Here is a 10,334-nt window from a genome sequence, read left to right as displayed (position 1 = left end):
CCCACAATTGGTAAAATAATATAAAAAAAAATAATAATAAAAATAATAGTATAAAAATAAAAAAAAATCTGTGCCCAAAAAATAATCAAAAACCTAACAAAAATACATTACAAAAATGTAAAACTCTGCAAAAATTCAGCAAAAACTATCAACAAGCTAACCAAACTTGAACCAAAATACAATAAAACCAAACAAAATTTGCTAAAAATCAGACAAAAAAAAACTAACACAAACACAATTAAGTTACTGATCAACTATGGTGAAGGAATAGGACTCTACTGCGGACCCAATTGTAGTATTGTTCATTTCAGATTAACACACAGCAACAAAACCCAAGAACCCCCCCCTAAGAAATGCCTAGCAATGCATGCAAATTTCACAAGGCAATTTTTCTTTTTTTCAGACGGGAGAAGGAGTGCGAAAGGGAGGGGCGCATGCACGGTAGACAGCGTCTGGCCTCGACAAAGCCTATAGTTGAAGTGGCGGGGGGCGGCGGGGCGGCGGGCCTTCTTTGTCCCAATTAGCAGCCGATTAACAGGGTAGCAATGTCAAGGCGCAGATAGTGGCCTCATTGATGGGGTCCATTTGCATGAGGACAGGGACAAAGAGCAGAAAGGCCTGATGTGTGTGCGCAAGGACAGCTGTGCTATGAAAGAAATATCTCTCTGCTTTCCACATCTGTGCCGCTGGCTATGTGACTGATTATTTTTGGGGCGTTGTGAGTCGGCATAGCCCCAAGGGGTTAGGAGACCAACAAGGGCCTCTGTTTCTCGAGCGCCCCCCCCCCCAGACCAGGCCCTCCCACCCCATGTCCCGCTCCTTCTTCCCACCAGCAACACTCTTGTTTTGCTCCCGTGCATGAGGCCCTCTGTGGAATCTTAACAGAGCATCTCCGAGCCATCATCTCTGAGGCTTTCCCTCATAAACGTGTCAATTGACAACACTCTCTATCAGCAGGGGGGGGGGGGGAGACGAGTCCGGGGGCCTTCTTGGTTTCCATGGAGCAGCGGCCCGACAAGCGGGTCTCCGGCCGGGACGAAGCATGCCATTCTTCTCCACTTAGTCTGACTCGGGGCTATTGTGGAGTGCAACAAGTGGCTCTCTGAGGAAGAAGAAAGGGGAGGGTTCAGGGTTCAAACCCAAGCCTCCCGTCGGGACTCCCTCTCTGTGTTGTCAAATTTGTACAGCCACAAAAAGAGCCGCCGTCTCAACGGCGAGAACATCTTGAGGGAGGAGAGGCGAGGGAAGGTTCAGAAGAATCACGATCTGTTTATCTCGCAGGGACCCCCACCCCACCCCCCTGACGTCTTCATCTTCTTTGCCGGTCTTACTGTCATCAGTTTTTCATTCGGGCTTTCTCTCAGAATATCAGGTGAGTTTTTTTTTTCAACTCCTCCTTTTCCTCTTGAAAGTACAGGCTGTTTTATAAGTCTAGATTACTTTATGTTACGTAATATATTTATACGTTACAGTTGAACAAAAACCCAACTATTTCCTGAAAGCTTTTGATTGTAAATTTTGAAGCAAAAAAAAACACAAAATGCCAAGAAATGAATGTTTTATGAATTTTTTTTTTTCCCACAAATGTTCAATATGTGAGTCCTTGTTTATCGAAACGGTATTCCTTTTCTTACCAAATTCGAACAAGCAAATGGGGATCAGTGGTTGTGAAAGCCTCAGTTATGCGAGTCTTCAGATCATCCATTCTTGCCAAACGAAGACACAAAGCGCCTTCTCCTTTCCAGTGAACGACATTATCTCGAAATAAAGAAATCGATGCAAATCACTTTTTACGCAAAAAAAAGTAAAAACATTGATTGCGACATAACAATGGTCTGACAAGACCACTGCAACAGAAAAGTTGAAGATTTCCCCTTTCAAATACACCGGTTTTAGCTTGCTACCCTTGACAGATCCTAAGATAACGTGACATAGTCTTATGAAACACTCTGTAATTTAATAAAGAAAAAAAATAGAATTATTAGATTTTGTTTTGGATGAATCTTTCTGCCAGATTCAGTCAGAATCACATGAACCTGCACGATCATGAACAGAAAAAATATTGATTCCAAAAAGGGAAAAAACAGCATTTTTTAGGGAGCTCAATTTTCTGCCATTTTGACAGATTCGCAACTGTCGCGAAATTCCATTTCCTCCCAAACTTTTGTGTCGAGGAGTGCCAGAAAAAAACCTGTAATTTACATTGTTTATGAATACTTCACGGTTCAGCTTGTGAACGTCAGGTGAGCCGTGATTGGTTGTTACCCGAGCCCTCAACACTTGTGATGTCATTTTCAGTCGACAGCAAGTGGCAAAAATGCATTTTGGAAAGTGTGAGTTGTACAAAAAATAAAAGTTACCAAATTCATTACAGACAAAATATTAACTTTTTTTTACTGCTGAAAATTGCAAAATTAGTGACGTATCCCTTGAATATTTTCATCTTTGGCTGTCACAAACTCAACATAAGGACTGTATTTCCATCTTGAAAACGTCCTCCATTGGTCCATCGATGGGAAATGTCAATATGCTGAAAACACGACTTGGCTCAGACGATAGGGCGCGAATGACCTCTTCCCATAATCCTTCATGATTAAAGATGAAAATCGTTTCCCTTTCTTTCTTTAGTATGCCTGTTGGTTAGTTAAAAGAGTGTGTTTTCCCTCCTTTATGTTATTTCTTAACATGTTGCAAGTGCAAACTCCGCGTGGACCACATGTGACTTTGCTGTGGTGATTAATGACTTGGGCCTTATGTTACACTCTAAGAACAGCTGGGTTAAAAATAACACAATTTGGGGTCAAAAATGGACCGATCCACAACTTGGGTCAATTTGACCGACTTTCTTGGTTGATTTTGCAGAAAACAACACAAAAACGGGTAGTTTTTGTACAAAACAACCCCCAAAAATGGGCTGTTTTGTACAAAACAATGCAAGAAAGTGGGGCAAATTGACCCAATTTGTGTATCGGTCCATTTTTAACCCAATTGTTTTTAGAGTGGACTCACTTCTGCATTTAAGTGGTAAATATTATGGAGCTCTATTTTGTTACAAACTAAAATGTCAAATGAGTAATAACTTTCAATTGACCACTACGTTAAATATATTAACTAGTTCTCAAAATGGCAGCCATTATTGACTAAAAGTAACTGAGTGGCATCACTGCACTTCATAAAAGAACCTCGTGAAAAGACATGGCAAATAGATTACGAGGCCGGATGCAAGCGATAGATAACAACAATGAGATACGTGCAACACAAGCCACGTCGTATGAAAGGTTAAGATGAAAGATGAAGAGAAAAGTCATTCGTTTAATTTGTCGAGCAGCCTAATGGCAGAAGGAATGAAAGACTTTGAGAATGTGTCCTGATTGGGGGGCACGCAGTATTGCCGGCCCAAGGGCATCAAGACAAATTCCGTGGCAAGAATGTGTTCTTTTTGTCTGGTAATTTTGTGGCTTTTTCAGTTTCTCTCAATGAGAGCCCCTCCCCCGCCCCCGAGTCTCCAAATATCTCGGAGCACACTTTGACAAATCCCTTTGGGCGTTTTTTTTTTCTTGTCTTTGACTGACAAACCATTGAAGCAACGCATAGAAGAAAACATTAAAGGCTTTCGATAAAAGACTGAGAAAAATTTGATAAAATAGCATGTCAGGGAGAAAAGGAGTAAAGCTTTTGCAATAAATGTATCCTTTGTCGACCTTGATTTACGATTGCATCTGTGTTTCAAGTCAAATGTTAACTCTCGGTCGAGCACGCTGTTGTGTTCGCAGTATGATTCAACGAGTTGAACTTTTTTTGTCATGTATAAGGCTTGCTTTTGGGGTTCCTTTATTCTGTCTAAAATCGATTATTAGCTCCTGTTTTTATAAAAATACATGCAGTATGGTATATCCAGGGAGTTATCATCACACCCTAGTGTTGCTGTTTGTAAACAGTCACCGTTTCTAAAAACCAAAGACCGAAGTCCGAAATCTTGGGGCGCTGATAGACTCAGTCCTGAATTTCAGCAGTTATCTCCAGTAGACTTGATTATTGCAACGGTCTTCTCAATGGACTCCCTCAAAAGAGCATCAAGCAACCGCAGCTTATTCAGAATCCTGCCGCTCAGGTTCCGACTCGCATATTACACAAGTCCTAAAGTCTTTACACTGGCTCCCAATCAGCTGTCGAATACATTTTCCCAAATCTACTACTGGTCTATAAATCACTCAATGGTTTGCGTCCTGAATACATTAAAGAAATACTCATTGACTATAAGCGCAGTACGGCCCTGAGGTTTGCAGACTCGAGTCAATTAGCGGAGACCAGGTTTGAAAGTAAACATGGTGAAGCGGCATTTAGCTGCTATGCTGCACACAAATTTGAGTCATTCTTAGGAAGTTACTTTTGCTCTCTTTGCTTTGCTTTTTCTTAAGATGTTTGTAAATGCTTTTAGGTGTTGTGCTTTTGGTTGTGTGAAGCACATTGAGTTGACTTATGTATGGAAAAAAAACAAAAAAAACTGCCTTGCTTTCCCTTGCCGTACACCACCAGTGGTTTCGGGACCAGATCCCTATGATTTTGTTGTCGGGTTACTGACATGGGTAATTTTCACTCTTGTCAGCTGCCTCTAATTAGTTTTCACTATTTGAGCCTCTGAATGCCGGCAGCCTGATTCCCCCTCATTGAAAGCCGTCACACACAAACGCACACATTACAATGTCTGGCTGACTCTCAAGGCACCAAAAGTCAGGGCAGCTGCAATCGACACCGATTCCTTTCGGCATATCCTCGACCCGCCACTCCTTTCAACATCTGTGAGCTTGTGAGGCCCCCCCCCCAAAAAAGAAATAAAAAATGAAGACACCGGCAACAAGTCATTACTTTTTACTTTTTCGTTGTTCCCACCCTGCCGTCGGGATGAAAAGGAATGCCATAACAACATGGTAATAATAAGGCGGGGGCGATGCAGTCTGTCAGGGGGGCTCCCAGAGGACAAGAGTCGAGGATGATTAAGTGCGAGGTGTGTCTCAAAGATAACACGCAATCCCAAGTGGAATGTGGGAATGTGTTAGTCAAACTTTATTCCATTTTAGATTGATATAGATGCAACTGGGGGATATCCACCCAGGTTACTTCAGGGTTTCCGGGCATTTTGAACAGGCATTTTTTGAAAATAGGAGACACCTTTAGCACTTTGATGATGCGCTTGGCTTTCCAAAGTTCCGGTAAGTTATTTTATTTTTCAACTACAAGGTGACTTTTGGCAAGAAAAGTAGAATACACACTGGACTGGTTGCCAGCCAATTAGACGGCACCTATCGACTAACAAGCAATCCTATTCATAATCACACTTATGGGCTATTTGCAATTAACCCAACACAGGGGCGGAGCTATGGGTGGGCCTGGGTGTGCTCAGGCCCACCCAGATTGACAGACTGCCCACCCAGTGAGATTCCTGAAAAAAAAAAAAAAAAACATTTTTATTTATTATCAAATTATTTTTTAATTTGCATTTTTTTGTTTGTTTTTATTTTGTTGAATATTCAGAATGGCATAATTGTGATTGTCTAAGGAAGATCTGACAATTGAATATTTGAATATACGATATGTTGGGACAGGAGGATTGTGCTCAGCGAGAGAAATATTCAGGCCCACCCTGATTTTTCCAGGCCCCCCCCATTAACCACGTTCTGGCCCCGCCACTGACCCAACATGCATATTTTTGGAAACGGGGGGGGGGGGGGGGGGGGGAATCTCATACAAGAACGGGAGAACATGCTAACGGAAGGCTGGAGATAAGATTTGAACCCCGACATGACTACTAACACCACCATGCTGCCCTCGTCGTAAAATCATTTAACCGTAATCTCTTCACCATCCATCTGCTATTAGCAGAAAAGCGGACGACGACAGGAAACTCCACGCAGCAGGGGGGTGTTTGTCACAGGCCAGTCCCCACTTCCAAACAATAGATGCTAGTGTCGTTACTGGCAAAAAAAAAAAAAATCTGAAAGTGACTTCATTTTGACTCGCTTAAAGATCAAGACTTCCTCTGTGCAAAGCAAGAGTCTAAAACGTTGCTCAGTCTTTATTTTATTTTTTTCCAGATTGCTAATCCGAATTTAGCAACAAAAACAGCGACGGATTGTTTGCTAGCTAAGGCTACATTTTTTCCGATGGTCTATTTACATGTGATGCATATCCGGTGCTTGGCAGCAAATAAGGGAACATATTTAGGACTGGGAAGATATTTATCGACATTTGCAATGAAAGACTCTAAATTGTCCATTAGTTTGAATATGGTTGTGCACGCTTGTTTGTCTATATGTACCCTACGGTGGGATCGCAACCAGTCCATGGTGTACCCCACTTCTCCTGCTTAAAATCATCTTGGATGTTTTAAAGATTCTAAATTCTCCACAGGTGTGGATGTGAGTGCGAATACTTGTCTCGAAGTGACCTCCGTAGCCCGTCGCTGACCCAGTCAGCCGGTTTAGGCTCCTACTCCAAAAATAAAATCCTGCTTTATTTTTTTTTTTACAAATGTTGTTTGACAGACACCAAGATGGAGCTGGCTACGACAGAGCTGCCCTCCCTGGCGTCCAATCAGACGTCCCAAAGCTGTGCGGCGGAGTCAGCAATGGAGAACGTCCTGTTTGGGAGCTTCTACATCCTGATCTTCTTCCTAGCGCTCAACGGCAACAGCCTGGCACTCTGGATCTTCTCCCACCAGCGCGGCACGTCCTCCCCGGCCAATATCTTTCTGACCCACCTGGCCGTGGCCGACCTGTCCTATGTGGTCATCCTGCCCCTGAGGGCCACCTACCACCTCACCGGGGGCCACTGGCCCTTCGGCGAGGTGCCCTGCCGCTTGGCGGGCTTCCTTTTTTACGTCAACATGTACGCCAGCTTGTATTTCCTGGCGTGCGTGGCGGGCGACCGCTACCTGGCGGTGGTTCATGCCGTCCGGTCGCTGAAGGTACGCCGCGCCCGCTATGCCCACATCATCAGTTTCAGTTTGTGGGCGCTGGTCACCGTCTCCATGGCTCCCTTGCTGGTCACCCGCCAGACGCTGGAGGCGGACGGCACCACCGTTTGCTTGCAGCTCTACCGGGAAAAAGCGTCGCGCAAGGCGCTAATTTCCCTCGCCGTTGCTTTTACGCCACCCTTCCTTGCTACGCTGTCCTGCTACCTGCTCATCATCCGCGGCCTGCACCGAGGGTCTCGGCTGGAGCCCACCCTAAAACTGAGGGCGCTGCGGACAATCGGTCTGGTCATGCTCATTTACGTGGTGTGCTTCCTGCCTTACCACGCCAGCCGAGCCACCTTCATCTTGGGCTACGGCCACCCGGATGTGTCATGCCAGACGCGCCGAGGCCTGAGCCTGGCCAACCGGCTAACGTCACTCCTGACATGCCTCAATGGCGCCATGGACCCGCTCATCTACCTGTTTGGCGCGGAAAAGTTCCGCGGTACCTTGATACGACTGCTGTGCAAAGACAAAGCGGCGGGGGTAACCGGGGCTACCAGTGGGGAGTTGAAGGGAACCCATGAGAGTTCTGTTAGTGCCAAGTCAGAGTTTTGAACTGGATCGTAATCGGCCAAATGCATCCCAAACATTACTTAGTTTGAGCTCGCAGACATTACGTTGGGAGCTGCGGAGCAAGCAAGGTAGCCTAGCGGCTAGCATTGCCAAGCGGCCGCGAAAGACGTGACTTTCGGGAGTATGGGTGACAGCGGGAGCGTGACGTGGACTTTTTTATTTTTATTTTGACGCCGCTTCGGCCATAGTGACCGGTCCATAGTAGCATGCCGCTGTTTGATGAGCCTGGGGGATAACAGCCCTTTCGAAAAAAACGCAGGTTTTGAGATGTCTGAGATCGCGATTTCGGCCCCAAAACGATAAATCGCTCAGGCTTAGTCACACCTGATATTGCGACACTTGTTGGCTTTACATTCATGCGTTGACCAGAAGTTAGTGTACTGTTTTTTTGTCATAACCTCGTTAATTTTTGTCTCAGGAAATGTTATTAACAGTATATCACAATCTGGTCTAGTATAAATGAACTTATCTTTGAAATTTTACACACATACGTATTTCAAACATTGTAGCCATAGTATTAATAGCGGGTACGACAATATGAACTTAAAAAATGACAAAGAGAGCCAAGATAAAAGACGAAAAGATTACACTTAACAAAACTGCTTTTTTTTTTTTTTTTTTCCACCATGGAGGATAATGCTAACAGTCCATTCTGCCATCATAATCCTAATGTCAGCCAAAGTGAGAGCCAAAAGACAAAGATAATGGATTACTAGCGGGAACAATTTTATCATATAACATGAACATAAGTCAGAGTACTAGCATGTTAGCATTTACCTTAAGTTTCCTGTTAAAACCCTCAAAGAAGCACTAACCCAATTGAATATTTTTGCATATAAATATATGTATATATTTTATCATCACAGTTTGATACCAGTATCATGTTTACTTGTGCTTGACAAATCGCCATTGTAAATATAAACGTCATTGTCCAGTACCTTACAAACTATTTTTGTTACATTTCAGTTTTTAATCAATCGTATTGAGTATTTGTGGATTTCATGTTTTGGGGCTTTTGGAGGCGTTCCAGAGAGGTTTTATTTGCTTTAAGAATTGACCTGTCACTAAACTACACCCCAGGAAATGCAGATCGACCAAACACAGCATAGTGTCCAACAGAAAAGTTGCCCTTGAATTCAATCAAAAGTTATACTTTTTTAAAGGGTAATTGATGAATTGTCCAGAGAAGCAACTTTTTTTTGAGAAAAAATTGACTTTTTAAATACTGTTGATTTATTTCTCAAAAATATAAAAACGTTGTTAAAAATATACAACTTCTTTACTCAAACTAACAAACAACCTTTGTTATAACTTTAAATATACAATTATTTTTCTGAAAAATATACAATCGTTTTCAGAAAAATGTACTTTTTTTTAATTAAAAAAAACTGACTTTTTTCCCTCAAATATTCAACTTCTTTTCCTCCAAAATACATCTTTTTCTTGAAAATAAAGCATTTTTTTTACCGCGAAAAATTGGTTTTATTCTCATATTATGACCTTTAGTCTTACAATATTACAACTTTATTCTCGCAACGTTCTAACTTTTTTATCCAGGCAACTCTTCTCGAAAAAACACAACTTTAAAACCATTTCAAATACAATTTTTCCCAATTTTTTTTTTTTTTTTCTCAAAATGTGCCTTTCTCCGCAAAAGCATACAACTTTTTTTCCCTAAAAATGGTGTGGCAACTTTTTCTTTGAAATATTTTTTCCCTGAAAAATATACTGCTTCATTTCGTAAACTTCAGTCTTTAAACTCATGTTACCTTTTTCTCTTCCGTATGGCCCTGTCTCCTTTCATCCATTTTGTCTGATGTACGGTAACTAAGAAAAAACTTGTGCTGTATTCAGGGGCGGAGCCATGGGTGGGCCTGTGCGCACCCAGGCCCACACAGATTGACAGACTGCCCACCCAGTGAGTTTCATAAAAATATTTCTATACTTTAAAATTGTTTGAAAATTATTATAAATTATTGATGATTTTGTGTTTCATTGGATTTTTTTATTTGATTGAATATTAAGAATGGCATAATTGTGGTTGTTGAAGGAAGATCTGAACTTCATATTATTCAGTTTGTCATTTTATTTCTATATAGCATGTGTCAGGATAGGAGAATTGTACTCAGTGAGAGAAATATTCAGGCCCACCCTGGATTTTCCAGGCCCACCCATTAGCCACTTTCTGGCTCCGCCCCTGACTGTATTTGTATACTAATGGTACGCTGTTGTTTGTTTGTTAACCAAAATGCTACGGCAAAGGCCAGCTAAGCTAACAGGGTGACATTTTCATAGTCCTATTGCTTTTGTGCTTTCATGTGATTTTAAATAGAGAGTTTGGAACAGTGTGAGCCTTTTATGACTTTACATTGTCAACAATAAATGTATTATGAAAAAAGTGTGTAGTTAATCTCTCATTATTATGAGCATATTTAATTAAAAAAAAAAATAGGACATTTCGCCATCACGGTTTACTGTGAAAGTGACTAAAGCTATTTAAAGCTCAGGCAGGGTTTGTCATCCGCACATCTACTTTTTCGTGTCATGTGACCTGAGTTGTGGTTTTCTTCAGCCGTCTATTTTCCCCCTCCTATTTCTGCAATGCTTCCTGTCCATTGCATGAAAATGGCAAGCCATTTTAAACCGGTGCTTCCTGAATATTAAGACCCGACTTCTCATTTAAATTCAATGAAGCCGATCATCAGATCACATTAACTTAAGTGTAGAACACCAGGTTGATTCATTT

General features: G+C 42.1%; 1 protein-coding gene across 1 annotated transcript; it reads left to right on the top strand.

The window, feature by feature from the left end:
• Positions 1–1,070: 1,070 nt before the first annotated feature.
• On the top strand, positions 1,071–9,986 carry gpr17 (G protein-coupled receptor 17). Its single transcript, XM_086048505.1, has 2 exons — positions 1,071–1,372; positions 6,543–9,986. Exon 2 carries the CDS (start codon positions 6,551–6,553, stop codon positions 7,568–7,570), a length of 1,020 nt encoding a protein of 339 aa, XP_085904631.1. The 5' UTR covers positions 1,071–1,372; positions 6,543–6,550; the 3' UTR covers positions 7,571–9,986.
• The last annotated feature ends 348 nt before the right edge of the window (positions 9,987–10,334 follow it).

This window comes from Filicampus tigris, chromosome 12 (assembly GCF_054856515.1).
Source record: "Filicampus tigris isolate MCC_2025a chromosome 12, RoL_Ftig_1.0, whole genome shotgun sequence".
NCBI lineage: Eukaryota > Metazoa > Chordata > Actinopteri > Syngnathiformes > Syngnathidae > Filicampus > Filicampus tigris.
The sequence above is the reverse complement of the archived record's forward strand: the minus strand, read 5'-3'. Positions and strand labels throughout refer to the sequence as shown.